This window comes from Neovison vison, chromosome 10 (genome assembly GCF_020171115.1).
Source record: "Neovison vison isolate M4711 chromosome 10, ASM_NN_V1, whole genome shotgun sequence".
NCBI classification, from domain to species: domain Eukaryota; kingdom Metazoa; phylum Chordata; class Mammalia; order Carnivora; family Mustelidae; genus Neogale; species Neogale vison.
In genome coordinates, this window is record NC_058100.1 from 51,756,521 (window position 1) to 51,775,000 (window position 18,480).

At 36.8% G+C, this 18,480-nt stretch overlaps 2 protein-coding genes across 2 annotated transcripts in view; one reads left to right on the plus strand and one right to left on the minus strand.

Moving 5' to 3' along the window:
* Window positions 1-2,528, plus strand: part of SWT1 (SWT1 RNA endoribonuclease homolog) — a 112,304-nt gene extending 109,776 nt beyond the window's left edge. The window contains exon 20 of the transcript XR_006386647.1: window positions 2,409-2,528. The gene's annotated coding sequence lies outside the window, so the exon portion shown is untranslated. The remainder of the gene's footprint in view (window positions 1-2,408) is intronic.
* Window positions 1-18,480, minus strand: part of LOC122918625 (influenza virus NS1A binding protein) — a 20,363-nt gene continuing 1,883 nt past the window's right edge. Inside the window, exons 2-15 of the mRNA XM_044267294.1 lie at window positions 13,194-13,423; window positions 12,278-12,406; window positions 11,907-12,076; window positions 11,699-11,774; window positions 10,665-10,838; window positions 10,029-10,154; window positions 8,569-8,676; window positions 4,770-4,899; window positions 4,308-4,532; window positions 3,737-3,858; window positions 3,515-3,641; window positions 3,297-3,428; window positions 2,942-3,115; window positions 1-1,406 (exon numbers count right to left, since the gene is read on the minus strand). Of these exons, the coding sequence (XP_044123229.1) occupies window positions 1,153-1,406; window positions 2,942-3,115; window positions 3,297-3,428; window positions 3,515-3,641; window positions 3,737-3,858; window positions 4,308-4,532; window positions 4,770-4,899; window positions 8,569-8,676; window positions 10,029-10,154; window positions 10,665-10,838; window positions 11,699-11,774; window positions 11,907-12,076; window positions 12,278-12,388 (1,929 nt within the window). The 5' untranslated portion in view covers window positions 12,389-12,406; window positions 13,194-13,423 and the 3' untranslated portion in view covers window positions 1-1,152. The remainder of the gene's footprint in view (window positions 1,407-2,941; window positions 3,116-3,296; window positions 3,429-3,514; window positions 3,642-3,736; window positions 3,859-4,307; window positions 4,533-4,769; window positions 4,900-8,568; window positions 8,677-10,028; window positions 10,155-10,664; window positions 10,839-11,698; window positions 11,775-11,906; window positions 12,077-12,277; window positions 12,407-13,193; window positions 13,424-18,480) is intronic.

Below are 18,480 nucleotides of genomic sequence, written 5' to 3' on the forward strand. Positions count from 1 at the left end.
TTTCCTGCAAAGTACCTTTAATATGTTTGCATTGGCAGCAAGCATTAGGATGTGCTAATTTTGGCACCATAAGTTATATGTGTAGCACTACACATTCCATAAAGTCACCCCAACCAGTATTTATCCATATGAAGAGAAAAACTGAGCAAAAACATAGTTCTGATAAAGGCTGCATTCATAAACCCAATACAGTTTTAATTTTTTTCACAATCGAGGGTGCTATTTAGGATTGTTAATGATAAATAAAGACAGGAATTATTTAGAAAATAAAGTACTTCACCGTTCTTTACTGTTATATATTAAGTGTCTTGCTATATAAAATATACCCTCAAGAAGTCAGAATATTTGAAATCAGTGTTTCAAATAAAAAATCACAGCTACGTTACTGTTCAGCAACTCCATTCAAATAAACTATTGGTACTGTAGTCTCCAAAAAAAAAAAAAAAAAAAAAAAAGTAGCTGAGGCAAAAGCTTAGAAGTTTGCATTCTGGGCGTATAAAAGAAACCCCTTACTCTGCATCCTTTAAGACTGCCACTCTGCTTCAGTTATTTGAATCTGCCCTATCTTCAATAGGTAAAGCACTGTGCTGAGAATATAAAAAGTTAAGTTATAAAAAGGCAATCATAAAAGATTAAATCTTGGTAGGCATGTCAGCTTTCTTTTAATAAAAACAAAAATAGTCATTGTCATCTAGTTAAATAAGTCTCTTTTGTATAGAGTGTTCCAGTTATTGAAAAAGGGCCCTTAAAAAAACCCAGCTGTCTAGATCTTAAACCCTACCCCCTTGCCCCGTTATACATGTTTGAGGAAAGAGTCATTTAATGTGCAAATTGGCAAAAACAAATGTGGAGGAGGGGACTTCTTGAAATGACATGCCTGATCAAGTCTTGGTTTATTCTTTTACAATATTAATTTCCAAAAAGTAAAATAACCAAAGTAGTCCTAAAAATACACAAAACAGACCTTCATCTTTGCATTCCTTTCCCAATAAACACAAAATGTACAGCATGTTTAATAATATGCAATATGCAAAAGCTTTGTGTTGCTGTTAGCAACATCTATTACCCACCCACCCTCCTTATTCACAAGTGTACCTCTACTAATCACAATTACATCACTAAGCCTGTTAGTTTGAAAGGGTCTTAAATGTGTTAAAACTGGAAAATCTTCGTGTAGGGGCTCCACTCATTTGACTCGAGGTTATACACTTCCACCGTATTCAGAAATTCATTGCCGTCAAATCCGCCCACTGCATAAATGGTGTTCCCTACAGTTGCAATCCCGGCGTTGCTCCTTGGTGAAGTCATGTTTCGCATCATCTTCCATTCATTTCTCGTTGGGTCGTACATCTCCACACAACTGATGGCATGAGAACCATCAAAACCACCACCTACAAACAATTTTCCTAAAAGAAAGGAAACAAGGTAAATCTAAAGAGAATAATAAAAAAAAAAAACCCTACTTAATTATATTTTGCTAAAATCAGTGGTTCTTAGTAGAAATGCCTGCTCATTCTGTAGAAAGTACTCATAAACTGCCTCGCTAATGTGGCAAACGCTCTCTAGGAGCTGTGGATACAAATGCAACAAAATTGATGAAAACCCATTCATACCTGGAACTCAGGTAATTTAAAAGGAGAGGGGTAGCATCTAACTGAAGTTAATTCCCGTAATTCTTTGTGGTAGCTACTATTATTGCCATTTCACAGATGAAATGAGGCACAAAGTAGGTGGACAATTCACCTAAAAATGCAGCTAATGAGTGGCAAGCCAGAGTAGTTTTGTGCACTGGAAATTTTGTAACAGTCTAGTGCCTAAGAATTGAGATTCAAAAGTTACAGAAAAGCAGGTTTCAGATGACAACATTTTCTTGAGCTTTCCAACTATATAAAATTACTTTGGCACAAAAACTTCTTGGAAACAGACCAGAAGTTACCACTTATTTTCAAGTATATATGCAGAACAGTTAGTAAGTTATTTTCAAACAGATAAAATGTTAGCATTAAATACTTTATAACTTAAAAAAAATCGTTATTTTCTCATCTGTCACTTAACCTATCTGCATCTATATATTTATATAAGAACTGACAAGGCTGGGGTGCCCTGCAGGCTATGGACTAGTAGGCTACTGCTGGCATTTTCTACACATTTTTGCTTTCAGCAGTTGAGCCACAAGCTTAACTAAGATTCTGCTTTATTCCCAAGACAAGGCTAACTAAACTCTTTAATTACATAATTAAACATGTAACTCAATAAAATGGATGTGAAAAGAAAGCTGTTTTATATAAAACCAAGTTTAATGCTTTCAAAAGACTTGTTAAAATGGTCTAAAGTATTGCCTCCATTTAGGTAGGGAGTAGACAATTAGAAAAGACTAATCTAGATCGGTACTTATTTTTGCTTTGCAGATCAAGTTCTCTGAATTCCTCTAAAGGAAAAAACTCCAAAATGATATACTTTGCATATGGTTTATGGAAGGAAAGGACTTAGAACTTCATTCAGTGAACTCATCAAAAGGTGATAGTGTGGGGGCACCTGGGTGGCTCAGTGGGTTAAGCCTCTGCCTTCAGCTCAGGTCACGATCTCAGGGTCCTGGGATCGAGCCCCGCATCGGGCTCTCTGCTCGGCAGGGAGCCTGCTTCCCCCCTCTCTCTCTCTGCCTGCCTCTCTACCTACTTGTGATCTCTCTCTCTGTCAAATAAATAAATAAAATATTTAAAAAAAAAGATGATAGTGTGTTGATATATTATTATTTTAAGAACGGAGTCTCTTTTAGAAAAGACTTCTAAAAAACAAACAACAATCCCTATCTCATTGCCAAAGATGGCTGCTTCTGAGTTCTAATTATACAAGTATATAGTCATCACTGACATTCGTTCAGAATTTTACAAGAAACTGTTGCCACTCCCTATTCCTTACTTTTCCAAATCCCAACACTCACCATCAAGAACAGCTACGCCAGCTCCTCGCCTAGCCACATTCATGGGTGCAATTAAAGTCCAGGTGTTATTTTCAGGATTGTAACGTTCTACTGTGTTCAGGCAATTCCAAGACTCTGCACCTCCAATTATGTACAAAAACCCACCAAGCTCACAGACTGCAGCCTGGTGTCTACCTATAAAACCAAGTTGCGCCAAAATTATTACTTTATCTCCCAAAACTTTAAGTCGTATACTACATATACTGTTGATTCAGAAGTTAAAACATACACAAACACACAGACACAGACACAGACACAGACACACACACACACCCCCAAAAAACCAAAAAAACAGGACACAAAAAAATCAACTCACGAATGTTAAGAGGAGCACAGCTTGTCCATGACTTTGTTACAGGATCAAATACATCACAGTTTTTCAGTCCTTTTTGACCATATGGATCAGAGCCACCAACGATGTATAATTTCCCATTCAGAGCACATACTCCTATGTGAATATAAAATAAGGTTATATATTGGTAATCTAATTATCATATTTAAATACTGAATATCCCAGAAGAAAAGTAATTTTACCTGCATTACAACGGTTAGTTCTCAATTCTGGAACCGGAGTCCAGTCATCTACGCTTGGATCATACATCTCTCCACAGCTCAGGTCGTCTGAGTGGCCGTTCGACCCACCTACCACATAGAGTTGGCCCTGCATCAAAAGTGAGAGATTCGAATTTCTGCCATTCTGAAGTATGAGGAACAGCTAAATACGGATTACTTCTTCTTGCAACACAGTGCACTTACCATGAGTACAGCCATTTGAAACCGAGCCCTTGGTGTTCTCATGGGAGCAAGAAAGGACCAGTGATCTGTATGTGGATCATAGCATTCGACTGTTCGAAGACACTCCTCTCTGTTATAGCCACCTAGTAAAAGAATCATCAAGATGTATGTGTAAGATATTAAACTGGACCAGAGTTCCTGGCCTAGAAGGATTTAAGTAATCTGCACAACAAGAAAAGGAATTTTATCCATAAACTTAGGCCCCATTAGTTGATGTTTTAACAACATTTATCAGTCTATCAGTATAAGTAAATTGCTTAGTCTTGCTCTGAAAATAAGAACAATAATGCAGCTACGTTATAGTTTAAGAATTAGAAACAGACATTTACTTAAAGGTTAGACAACACGAAAGTATTCACTTTTTATCTCTTGGTCTTTTTAAAATGTGGGAAAGCAGAATGCCAAGGAAGGCGGCATATATTAAACCCTATCTTCCAAAGTTCACATGTCACAAGCAAGCACAAATGTCCATTTAAGAGGCTTAGCCAGTTGAAAGTTTTCAGTAAGAAAACACTCATCCTTCTGTTCTTACCTGCTGCTATCAGCTTGCCGTTCATCTCTGCTGTCCCCAGGCCAGACCGTGCATACTGCATGGGAGACATGGGCTTTTCTATTAGCTCATCTGGTTGCATCTCAAAGCTTAAACTTTTAATTAGTTTTGGAGTACTCGTTGGTGAGCTCTGTGGGCTGTTTCGCCCATGAAGGAAAATTACACAGAATATACCATCCAGCACAGCCAGGCACAAGTAAGTGTTATCTGTAAGCACAAAAGTTCTATGTTTAAGATGCAGTTATTGTTACTTTTGGTTTCCTGCGTGATCCTGAATTGGACTCCAGATTCCAGCATAGAATGATCTGCTATTGTTTTCCAAATTTAGTTGCTTCTGAGTTTTTTCTCCACAGTGACTTTCAAAGTTATTAAATGGTTCCGCTCAACACTACTTCTTTAAAAATAAGTACTTCAAAGACAATCTGACAAGCGTAATAAACTTACTTGAAGTCTTTTCCGAAGCAATGATTTTCCATTCATGCTTAGGGCTTTGCACTGTAGCATTTGGAGAAGAGAGACATCCAGTGGAACTGCTACTTATCGGCTTATGGCCATTCTCACGTGGTGGCTTTTTCTGCAAAATCAAAAGGTAGCTACAGAAACCTAGCCAAAGACCATACCTGGTGTACCTTTCTTTGTTCCTGAGCTATTCCACAACACTGAAAAAAACGTGTCTTTCACCTATGTATGACGTTTATAGCATACCTAAATTTAAGACAAACCAACACTTTCCAACTGACACAAATTACTGGCATACTCCATCTCCACTTATAATGAAACAACTATAACTACACAAATAGCCTGGCCAGGAAAAGCTCAATTTAAGAAATTTAAAAAACACTGTAGATCAAATATCAGAATACTTCAATGGGGGGTGGGGAAGACGGGAAGGAATCCCCTTCATAATCTACATAAGCTCACATACTCTTTATACTAAGTGTAGAATCATCTTTCAAAAGAGGTTAATTTAAAAGGGTATGAATGAGCTGAAATAATACATTTAAACCACTGTCTCCAAGAAATTATCAAATGTAATTATATCATATGTACTATGATCTCCTTCATACAATGCCAGCAAAGAAGTGAGCAGAAATTTATCCAATCCAGTCCCTCTGAGAAGTACTTCTCAGGACCACCTTACAGATATTAGAGTGCTTTTCTAGACAAATCAAACTACATCAAAACACAGAAATAAAAAACAGAAACCAGAAATGGAACAATACTACTAAAAGAACCAAACAGTAGAATACACAGGAACACTAATGGGCAAAGCTACAAATTTTCCCAAATAACTTTAAGAGAATCACATTGTGCTCTTGTGTAGGAGTTCCCTTTGATGGTTTTCTTCCAATAACATTTGCCCTTGACTTTTAAAGGATAGGATCATACAGAATTAGAGGAGTCAAAGACCCCCTAGGCTGAACTACCAAATAAACAGGTAGCACCCTCAGTACCTGATCACGTCTGCTTATCCACTTACTTTGGTCCCCAGGGCCAGAGCCACATGGGTAGGTAAGATTTACAGTAGAAATTTGTTTCTTGTGGAAGCAATAAAGCCAAGTAACAACTCTTAGAGGAAAAGATTTTGGTAGCTACTTGAAGCCGTGAAGTTTGGTCTGGGCCATTCAACAATTGTGGTTACAGCGCATGTAGGCTATTTTGAGAACAGGTAGAGCATGTACTAGGTTAACGGTTAACATTAAGTTCTACTTAGACATTTACTATATACCTAGGTATTATTAGGAACTTTATTCACATCATCTCTTTTGATCCAGTTACGGCCAATACTGCCAATCCATTTTATTGGTAACAATACTCAGAGAAGATATGCATTGCCTAATGCAATACAACTAAAAGAAAAATTAGAAATTCTGAGTATAAAGCCACTCTTTTTATACTATGCCAGACTTGTGTCTTCTGCTACTAGAATTACAAGGTACATAAAACCCCATCCCAACCTGTGGGAAGAAGGGATCCAAAGTATCACAAACTGATAATGCTTATATTAAGAGCTTTTATCGCAGTAAGAAAACTGTCCTAATGTATGGACTATAACTGAGAAAAAAAAAATCAATGTAAAAGAAAAGCAGGGTAACAGCAAAGACTATTTTTTTTTAAACAAGTTATACAGAAGTGCTGGATAACTCCTTTATATTCTTTCTGGAACATTTCCAAACCCATCCTTCCCTATGCTTTATCTTCAAACTTTCCTGTATCAACTCTCATCCAGCCACGCACTGGCTCTGCTTTCTTTGCCTCTGGCTCACCAGAGGGTTATCTCTGGTGGCGGTTTCTTTTTCAACCATTATTACTTCTCAAGCTAACGGATTCCTGACCTTAATACACTTTGGAACTTCTATCCACTAAAGATTACGAGGTGGCCTCCCACAATTAATGCAGAAGAGATGGTATCTATAACCTTCTTTTACATGACCTCCCAAAGAATGATTTGACTCAATTAATAATTTATTGTCCTCCTTCAAAATTATCTCCACCTATGTTAGGTGGAGCTTTTAATGTATTTTGATTCTAATTTCTTCCTTCCTTTCTAATGGCTTCTTGTCAAACTCTTTCCTATTCCTCAAGCCTAATGTGTCACCACATCCTGTTTAACTTCATGATCTTTAGATCCAGGGAACCACCTTCTAACGAGTCACATATGTCAGAATTCCATTTTCTCAAATTCTTCCTTTTCCTTTTTCTTAATTTTCTTATTCTCAATGATCACTAAGGACTCATTCAACTTTTGAAACTATAAATGTCTAGAGTCCACTCTTCCTCCTCCATGCCCTTGAATCAAGCCCTTGTCATTTTTTAAAAAATGACTTCTTGTAATAGGCTGTAAATTGGTCTTACAAGCTTTACCCTCTGTGCTGGGGTCGTAAAAACTGAAGGGTTTAATGCCATCCTTTACTGAAGTAAGAAAAACAAAAGGAAATAAACCACAGATCAGCTGGAGTCCCATGACCTAGATACCGCCCATCTGATAGTTAACAATATGACTAATGTATAGATTTTTGCTGTATAGAAGTACAGTAATTTAACCAATCCCCCTATGTAACCGACATACCTCTCTCTATATGCTATGCAAACTCTTCTCAATCATAGGGCTGCTCAAATGTTGCCTCCTCTGTAAAATTCCCCTAGTTTCTCTCCTGCTCTTCCATGCCCTCTCCTATATGCCTTTCAAAGACAACTCCTGTAAGAGTGTACCGTTTCACTCTACTGCTGTAAGGTCCTACAACCCGAAACTATCCCCCATACACGTTAACATCATGGCCTGCCACTTATTGGGCACGGAAACTTAAATTGTTGAAAGTATAACTTTAAAAAAAAATACATCTTTAGAGTCACAAGGGAAAATATTCTAAATGTTCAAAATGCAGAACTACGAATAAAGTTCTCAACTAACTCACATCCTGACACTTTTGTGAAAATAAAGATATTTGGTGACTACTGCCACAGAATACTCATGTTTTCTTTATTTCACTTTCTATTAAAGAAAACCATTCCTTTAAACTGGGTTAACTCAGCCTATTCTACAGTTAATGCCTTACAAATACAACATTGAGCTGAAGGCCAAAAAAAAGAATGCATACATGACCATTTAGGTCCACTCTAAACACAGGCAAAGTAGTCTGTTGTTTCAGAAGTTAGAATAATGGTTTTGTTTGGGGGTTTGTGAAGGGAGGTGACTGGGAAGGGATAAGAGGTTTCCAGGAAGCAGAAATCTCTTCTTGACCCAAGTAGTGTTTAAATTAGTGGGCACACTATTTGACATTTATGATTTGTGTACTTTAAATTATTTGTCTCCAGACTAAAAAAGTTGATACCTAAGATTAAAAAAAAAAAAAAAAAAAAACCAAAACCAAAAAATGGAACAGAACAAAACAAAAAAAAAACCCCAGGGTCTAACAACACTCATTCCTGTTGCAAACTATTTTTTTGTAACCTAACCCAAAAAATCAATTTCTACTTTGTTTCATCTTATCGGCCTTTCTTACTACTTGTAAATCCTATTTCATTGAGAAAAAAATCTAAATGTGTTGAATTTATTTCTTTTTATGTGCCAAAACAGTAGTAACTGTTAAGAAAGATAGGCTTGTTTTGTCCCAAAAATGTTTCTGTTCAGTTATACCAATGAAATTCTTCCACTTTCCTTTATTAAAGGAAAATTTCAGTATGCTACAAAATGCTCTAATCACATTTTAACCTGAGGTTACCTCAGATGTGCAATGTGTACCTGCACAAACTGAATGTGGTCATCATCACTGCCAAACACCTCAGCCTGTCCATCTAGTAGGTTCCCATCAAGCAGCTTGTGATCAGCTGAGTAGTACAAGGTTTGAACCTGCAAAACAGCAACAGAACACCCATGTGGCTACCGTCTCCATGGCTACTCCACTAGTATGCAGCTCACACAAACGCCTCAAGGTAACCTCCAGTGTGCTTCCTGAACTTGACATCTTGCTCTGGCAGGATCCCGAAGTAAAGAAAATACAGGTCATGGTTGTAAAAATTTAAAAAACAAAAATCAAATACAGAATCTTCTAATATTGGCCGAAGAGTCCTTGGCTTGACTGGCTTGAAAGAAATCTTCATTTTCTCATAGCTTCTATTATATAGCATTAAGAAAAAAAGCACTAGTACAATATATATAGGCTCTTAAAGAATATACATATTTACAATAAAATATGGAATACGGTTTACACCTTTGAAGTGGTCTGATTTGCATTAACATATTTCTGTCCTGCAGGCAATTTCAAGAAAAACAGATAAAAAGCAAATGCAAAATGCAAACAAGCTGTAGAGACAGAGATAACTCCCTTAGCAGATGCAAACCCATGGTTAATGCACCTGATTTTCAAGTGGGAAAGGATATAAAACTTAGGGATCACCTGTTAGCCTTCTTAGAACATAATGGTAACAGTATGTTTCAAGGCCGAACAGATCTGGTAAAGCCTTCAGTGAGTCTGAAAGGCTTACGTGGAATGACAGATGCAAGGCCGCTCTACCGCTCCGTCGGCATATGTTCAATTCCCACCATTTCTCCATCAAATCTTTCTTGTGTTATTTTTAAAAAGTAGCCCAAGGTAAGTGAGTGACTATATGTATGCACAACACCATTGAAAAACATAAAGCTTTCAAGAGAGAATCCTGTAAAGGAGTAAACACCATTAAATCATCATCGCTCTCTGCCCACAGCGGATTTTTCTTAGGAGAACTGGGGCAGGACTGCTGCTTCTTTACGTGTCAATACACTGGAGGTTTCTTCTTGTTTCTTCAGTCTTGGGTATCCTAGTTTTGTTAATAAACCTATGGGGAGATAAATCAATGGGGAGGAACAACCATTAGAAGCTTTTACCTACTTTCAAATTTAAAGCAAAAACCTGTGAAGAAAAATTAAGAATCTACAGAAAATTTAAGTATCACCTCCCATTTCTAAAGCAAATTACATGCTACTTTAAAGGAAGTTAACAGCACATAATAAGCAAAGAAATAAAAAAAGAAAAGCAGAAGACCAAACTGAACGGTTCATTCAGCTCACCTGGACACCCCCCCTGTTTCTCAGCTTAGGGGTACCTATAGCAAAATTTAAATTCTTTAGGGTGATGGTTATAAAATAAAAGTGAAAGGGAATCCTTCATGTTATAGCAAAATAATTTTTAAGAATTGCTGAAACCCATTTACTTTAAAACTAACCTCTTCCATCAGCTCTTCCAGACTGTCTCCATTCTCCCAGATGCTACGCTGCACCCAGTTGATTACCTTTGTGTATAATTTGCCATTGCTGGGCAAGCAGACATTATCTTCAAGCATTACCTCCAACTAGAATTAGGAAAAAACAGTGACACCCAGATCAGTGTTGAACCTGTAACTCTCAGCTTACGGCTCAATTTCATAATAAAATGCTCACAGATGCCCAATCACATTCCACATATTTACTCTAATTTATAAGAAAATCAGTAGCCAGGGTGCCTGGGTGGCTCAGTGGGTTAAAGCCTCTGCCTTCGACTCAGGTCATGATCCTGGGATGGAGCCCCACATCGGGTTCTCTGCCTGCCTCTCTGCTTACTTAGATCTCTTTCTGACAAATAAATAAATAAAATCTTAAAAAAAAAAAAAAAAAAAAGAACAAACGAAAGAAAGAAAATCAGTAGCCAAAAAAATATACAAATGGGTAGGCAGAAAACTGTTACACTGCCAAAAGTAAAAGTATCATTTGAATGTACTATTTTTTTTTTCTAACCATTACTTAGGGAAACATGCTTGAAACATGGACAAAGATTCCCTGCCTGGAACTAAGAAGTATGTATCTTTTTATGGATTTTTACTCACCTTTAGCCGTGGAAGTTTAAGAAACTCCTCCTCTTCTGAAATTTGTAACAAATGCTCCTGAATATAAGCATCAACCTTATTCAACAAACGGGAGTCTCCCATACAACTTGCAAAATTTCGGTAAGAGATGCAGCTGGTAACATCCATTCTAGATAGCAAATAATCACCACAAACCTTGGAAAACAAATGCACAAGTACCAATACTTACATATATTTTACTTGATGAATATTTAATACTTAGTGTGTAAGCATTACGTGAAGATAGAAAGATGAATTAAGAATCACTGCCCTAATCAAACAACTTTAACATTGGGAAGAACATATGTATACAAACAATAAACATCAAAGAATGGTATACAAATGTCTAAGTTGTTTAAGGAAAGATGCCACAAACTGAAATGCTGTGATAATGCATATGAAATGTTCAAATAAATATTTCCAACTAGAATAATTAGAAAAGACTTCATTATGAAGGCAGTATCTGAACTGGGTTCTACATGAGAGATGCTGCTGAATGCAGAATAGAGGAAGCAGCGACCATGACCTGAGCTGAAGACAGACGCTTTACCAACTGAGCCACCCAGGCACCACAAGACTTAAATGCCCTTTACCCTATGAATTATTAAGCAGTTCTCAATGGCATTAAATTCTAGAAGGAGTCCTTTTAAAGAGGAGCTCCAGCGTGTAGAAGAACAAATGAACTGAGAATATAAGCTATGTGATTAACTCTTGAGGAAAAGCAAGTATTTTACACCCTCCTATCAGTGACTGATACAGTTACCCAGCCCAGAAGACTACTGGAAGAGCAAGGGTTTAGCTCAAATTATCTGAGAGAAGTATGACCTTGCTACATAGCTATAACTGAATGGTTAATAAATGGTTAAAATAACATTCAGTTCTCTATGGGAAAAAGGGGGCCATTTTTCAAGTTCTTGAAACTAAGAAATGGCTTGGGACAAATTATGCCCTCTAACCATGTAAAAGCAGACTTGCTAGTAATAGTTCCCCTTATATATTAACTTCTTGTACTCTACCTGCTTTACTCGGTCCATCTTCAGCTTTTTTGCTGCAGAATAGACATCTTTTACCAATTCTTTATCGGCTTTCAACCTATTAAAAAAAAGTTCTTTATCATTTATGATACTAAGGCCTTAAAACACAGATACTTAATTGAAATAAATTTAGAGAGACTTGGAATTTCCTGATGACATCCCCTAATTACACAGTTTATAAAGTACTTACTGAGCAGTGTAGGCGTAATTCAGTAAGACTTCAACAGCTTCTGGATTGAGATCATCAAATTTAACATGAGAAATTCCATGAGGATCACTATCACTATTAAAGATTTCAAATAAATAGGGACTGCAGCAAGCCAGGACTGCTCTGTGTGCTAACATCTCATGGCCACAGACCTGAAATTATGAGGAATTAAAATCAGAAGTACTGTGGACTATGTATTTCTCTAGCTAATTACCACATGAGATTCTTTATCTAATATTTATAAGTAAATCATTGCTTTTTCAAGTTATTTCATGAAATGCCTACCATGAAAAAGAAATCAAACAAATCTGCTTAATTTACTGCTTTTAGTAATAAAATATCAATTTTTATACCTGAAGTCGAACATCACAGAACTGGCCACTTTTCCTCAGGGCATTTAATTTGGCAACAGAAGACTCAATAAAATTTTCGTCTTCAAACATTAAATATCCGTTGGGAATCATTTTTCCTTATAAATTTGGCTAAAGAGCAGAAAGAAAGCTGAGTTATTACACTTGTGAATGAGGAATTTTATGATTATACCTTAAAGAGTAACATGGTACCTTTATTTTCAAAATCCCATCATATCAACACAAAAATGTTATTACACAAAAACACTGTGGAAACACTGGCACTGGATGTCCAAGTTTCTGTACCCCTGTACTCTGGTCCTAAGTCTTTTTGAGGATTCATACAGCGGTGAGTTATCTCAATGCTTTTGGTCTAGGTTTCCATACACATTCATTCTGAGGGGGAAAGAAACATCACCCGAGCTTGGCCCAAACCCATACATTGAGTAACCTAAGAAGCCTGGAAGGATGTAGAGCAGTCATCACTTACAGGTTTCCATCTTTTGGGTCACAGTCATTGCTTGACTCCCAAATGAAAGATATATAAGAAAAATGTAAATTCTGTTCCTTTGCAAGATTCAGATATTAGGGATCACTTATCTCCTAAGAATACATGCTAGAAACTTATAAAAAGTTTTAATTCTCTTTTAAAAAAATGTCCATTTCACCTTTACTTGTGAAGAATTGACTAATGGCTATACAAAATCCACTATTAAAAGGCAGTAATAGATTTCAGTTTGAGCTGTTTTATTTAAATTCAAAACAGTTTAAAGAAAGAAAAAAACCAGAAAAGTGGTTTTTTTTTTTCCTTACTGACGTTCCCTTTAAGAAAATTATGAAAGGCTGTTAGTATACTGGGCATAGTCTTTGGAAAAACAATGTGTCTTAATGTTGCACTGGGCACTGAATATTCACTTACCTACTGAACTGGTGAGAAATGGATTTCTGGGAAGTCTTAGATAATCCAAGGACAAAGGAGTGTTAAAACTCAGCAACTTCCTCAAGGTATGAAGACAGGTGGTTGAAGTGAAGGCAGAGGTGTCTTAAGCTCTAAATGGTGATTCCAAAACTATCAGGCTTGAAATGATGTAATCAAGTCCTTAAAAGCTATAGACATGAATTTCTTCTGTGATAATCATGCATCATAATCTGTAATAATGACAAATATCAGTTACTCAGGATGATCAAAGACTGTCATTGATCTAAGTGGATTAAATCAAACAAAGTCCTTATCTTCAAGGAATCTTTTTTTTTTTTTTTAAGATTTTTATTTATATGTTCGACAGAGAGAGACACAGTGAGAGAAGGAACACAAACACGGGGAGTGGGAGAGGGAGAAGCAGGCTTCCTACCCAGCAGGGACCCTGATGCAGGGCTCGATCCCAGGACCCCAATCATGACCTGAGCCAAAGGCAGACACAATGACTGAGCCACCCATGCGGCCCTCTAGAAGAAATCTTGATGTAAATGGACACAAATACAGAAAATAACTAACACAAATGCAGTTTTACATAAACATTTTTCTTTTAACCTGTAACTATTCAGGTTGCATTCAGATTAACAAACAAAAAACACCTTCCCTGGAAGATAGGAGCTAATATATATCATTTAAATGAGATATACAAGCCCAAGACTGGAGAACAAATATAAATACTTGTTAACTCTGAGATTCTTTACTCTTAGATTACAACTAACATACAAACATATGATCTGTCCATTTTCACCAGCCAGCAAGCAACCTTTGGGCATCATTCCCAGATACGTATACAATGTTAACAGTCAAATCGGATACACTGTTCCCCAAAATGTGGTCTGCTTACCCAGCCTCTGCACCTTTGTTCAAGTTGTTCTCTCTTCTTGGAATACCGTTAATGCCACCTCTGCCAGATGAAGTCTTACCTCCAAAGAGCTCCTGCCAAATCCCCCTAGTTGAGAGAAGTTTCTCCCTATCTTCTTCACTCTGAACACTGTCTGAAAGGCATGTGTAATCTTCCAGCTGGTCTGTTCTGAGCTGGGCTTCTGTGGGCCTTCTTATCTTCCTTGATTCAAGGCTCTGGAAGGCAGAGCCTCTGTCTTGCTCACTTTGTATCCATCCCATCTCCCCACTACCAAAACAACTAGCCCAGAAACTTAAATATGAGTACTTGTTGAACTGAACTAAATAAACAAAAAGGAAAATAAGGATGCCTGTTTTTTATATGGTACTTGTACTTATATATTGTAATAAACTACCAATGGAATTAATTATAGTTCAATCCACATCTTAAAAGTAATCATATTCAGTCCTCCTACCTCCATTTCCCCCCTCATTTTCACGTGGCATCAACTGCAAGTGTCAAATTCAGATGGCAATTATTTAAGCACCTGAACTGTTATGACACCACTGTCAGTATAATTTAGGAAATGAGAACTAAATACTTTGAAAGATGTGCATACTTTTAAAAATGGACATCTTAAAATTACCTGGATTTTCCTTCTACATCTATCAAACCCAGAATTCTAACAATTATGTTCAGGTTAATGTAAAATCACTTAACCCAGAACCCACTGAAAGCTGGTCCAGCTCCAACTGAACAAACTGTTAAGTTCAACACATGCATACTCTGTAATGGAGCTGGATGCCACATGCCCTAACTGGTTTCTCTATAATGTAAGTTCTACTTCAAGGACATCCCGGGTAATTCTGACTTAGGCTGGGGTTGTGGTCAATGCTTTCCCCTGCAACAAAACTGTATTATACTAGTATGTAATACTGATTTCCTCTACTCTATAGTTGCATCTAAATTAGTTCAGCTTTTAAGAAATTAGTTCTAACAAATGATTTCCAAGTACCATACAATTCTATGTACACAGAGAGACACACCATCCTAAGGAAACATTCAGTCAAGATCTATCTAGCTTAAGTTAAGAAAATCTTTGTATATATGATACATACTTGGGGGTGGCCAATTCACAGACATAGTTGGTAACTCCTCATTTCAGTTTCATAAGCTGCTCTTTTTTTTTTTTTTAAAGATTTTATTTATTTATTTGACAGAGATCACAAGTAGGCAGAGAGGCAGGCGGGGAAGAGAGCTCGATCCCAGGACCCTGAGATCATGACCCTACCTAGCTGAAGGCAGAGGCTTTAACCCACTGAGCCACCCAGGCAACCAGTCATAAGCTGCTCTTATAAGAAGGGTAAAGAGGGGGGGAAATCCCTCCATGCAGATTATGTTGGTATCATTAAAATGTGCTTTTTGAAAAACCATAAACTTACGATATAGAGATTTATAAACATATTAAATATTGACCAGTTTTATTCATTATTCAGTGTTTTTCTGTAAACTAGTCTTGATCTAACCAAGAATAAAAATGACATCTAAGGGGCACCTGGGTGGCTCAGAGGGTTAAAGCCTCTGCCTTCGGCTCAGGTCATGATCCCAGGGTCCTGGGATTGAGCCCCGCATCAGGCTCTCTCCTTGGTGAGGAGCCTGCTTCCTTCTCTCTCTCTGCCTGCCTCTCTGCCTACTTGTGATTTCTCTCTGTCGAATAAATAAAATCTTAAAAAAAAAAAAAAAAAGACATCTAAGTTCTACCTTAAATTTTGGGGGGGTGGGGGGGGGGAAGATGGTTAAAATCACTTAAGTCCATTAGAAGAAAAAACTGGAAAATTTTGGGAGCTACTCTAGGTATACAACTTTGTACAATATTATTGGTTTGCAATAAAATGAGTTCTTCTACATTTAGAACTTGGAAGACTTTCCAGTATATCAGGGTCTTAATATGAACCTCATCTCTTTAATGTCTTTAATGATTAGTACAACCCTACTCAATTTTAAGAGCTAGCTCAACTCCACTTGACATTTTTACTCAATTATTGTCCTCATATGCTGTAGGTCCCTACTAGTACCCCTACCCCTGCCAAGTTGGAGGAGTTCATATCAGCTCTTGCCAGCAAAACCATGTCTTTGAAAGTTCATAGTCACTTTCACTCAAGTAAGCATTGGGCAAATTGAGTTTCAAAAGATGCTAAAAATTTTAGTACATCTTATTTTGGTTTGTGAGACTCAAACTCAGTAATTGGTGGAATAAAAATATGCAGAATTTTTTTTTCTTTGTAAAGCCAAACCAAAAGCCCCAACACCCTAGAGTTACATAAAAGTATAAAATTTAAAATTTTCTTTGTTATTTAAAGAATACAAAAACACTAACCTAAAGTGATATATCCACCCTAAGTTTATTGCAGCATTATTTACAAGTGTCAAACTATGGAAGCAGGCCAAGTATTCATCCATAGATGAATGGATAAAGAAAATATGGCATATATATACATACATAAAACGGGATATTACTCAGCCATAAAAAAGAATGAAATCTTGCCATCTGCAACAACATGGATGGATCTAGAGAGTATAATGCTAAGCAGAATATACCAGAGAAAGACAAATACCACACGATTTCACTCATATGTGAAATTCAAGAACCAAATGAAAAGAAAAAAAGAGACAAACCGAAAAAAAGACTCGTAACTATAGAGGACAAAGACATGGTTACTAGAGGGGAGGTGGGTAGAGCAATGAGTGAACTAGTAAGGGGATTAAGAGTATACTTGTCTTAATGTGCACTCGGTAATATATGGAACTGTTAGATCACAATATTGTACACCTGAAACTAATAACAGTGTTCACTACACTGGAATTAAAATCCAAAAAAAAATTTCTTTGCTACTTAAAATATACAATCAATTAATCCACTTTAAAAATTAAAACTGGGGTCAAATACAACATATTCTGGTAAATACACCTTCATTCCTTATTATGGCCAGTGCAAGAAAATGGAGACAGAAGACTCATAAATGAGTAATTAAACTGCTTCAGTAACACCCAGAAGTTCACATGTTATGTTACCACAGGCCCCCAAAAGATTAGCTTAACTGAAATACAATTCAACAGGTCTTACCCAAGAGTTGTAAAAAAGGTAGGCACACTATGGCCTGGCCTCCAAATTATTCTTGGGCCTTCAGTAAGCCCAAGAATAAAATGTCATCAGTTTTAAAAGATAAAATGTTATCATTAAATTTTCAAAGCATCCTTAAAACCTCAAGGCAAGTAACAATTTTATTATTTAAGTTTCAAGGCAATCTTTTGAGGGCAGCCAACTCACAAAATAGCAATGAAGTCTATTTTTAAAGGGCAGATTTTTATAATTACAAATTCAATCTTTGTAAAACTAGAAGTTATACATTCCACGTCACCTTTCAAACTACGATCTCAAAAGTCAAACTCACCCAATTCCTCCATCCTCATTGTTCCTCAGTTCTTATATCCCTATTTATGGCACCAAACATATGGCTGGGACAATCTGGAATGGGATGCTTATAATACCAATGGAGTTAAGTCCATTCCCCAGCACTGAACACTTCACAGACCAACCAGAATGACAGATACCAAGCAGTGAAAATAGTTTAAACAAAAGAGGAAAGGGGTATGACATACATATTCCAGAAACTGCAGCTATTTCTGTTTCAATGGATTATAGTCTGCAGGATGCAGATGGTAAATAGGGGGAGAGGAAGTAAGAAAGATCAATGCTAAGGTTTAAACAATGCTGGAGAGCAGAAAAGGATTATAGTAAGAACACTCTAGCAGAATTGGAGGGGATGGTCTAGAGGAACATATAAAATATAGAAGTGGGGACATTAAGATATTATATACTCCTGCTTATCCTATCATTTTAGCTTGGATATGTGTGGCATCAGTATCAAAATCAGTATCAAAATTAGAATTCCTTAAAATGTTTAACAGTTATTTGTAGTTTGCTGCAAGCTCAAAGTTAGTTAGAAGAAGAGGAGTTTGCTGTGGGACATTGTCATGCGGAGTTTACTTGCTCGGTATCCAGCTTGATACCAAATGTGTTAAAATACTGATCTGATAGGTAGGAAAATACTGATAGGTTTAGAAATCACTTACAAGGTGGTAACTCAAGTTTACAAGTGAACATAAGCATGTATTTTCTGTGCTTCTAACAAGAACCCAGAGATCACTCCCTTGTTCATAATTTCTCCATTTACACTCTCTAGCCTAAGGTGGGAGGATCTCCAACCTTTTAGAATTCCTCTATGGAGACTGACTATAAAATCATACTGCTGTGTCTCTCTCTGTCACATAAATAAATAAAATCTTTTAAAAAAAGAAAAGTCAATGAAATTATCTTTAGGAGTACTT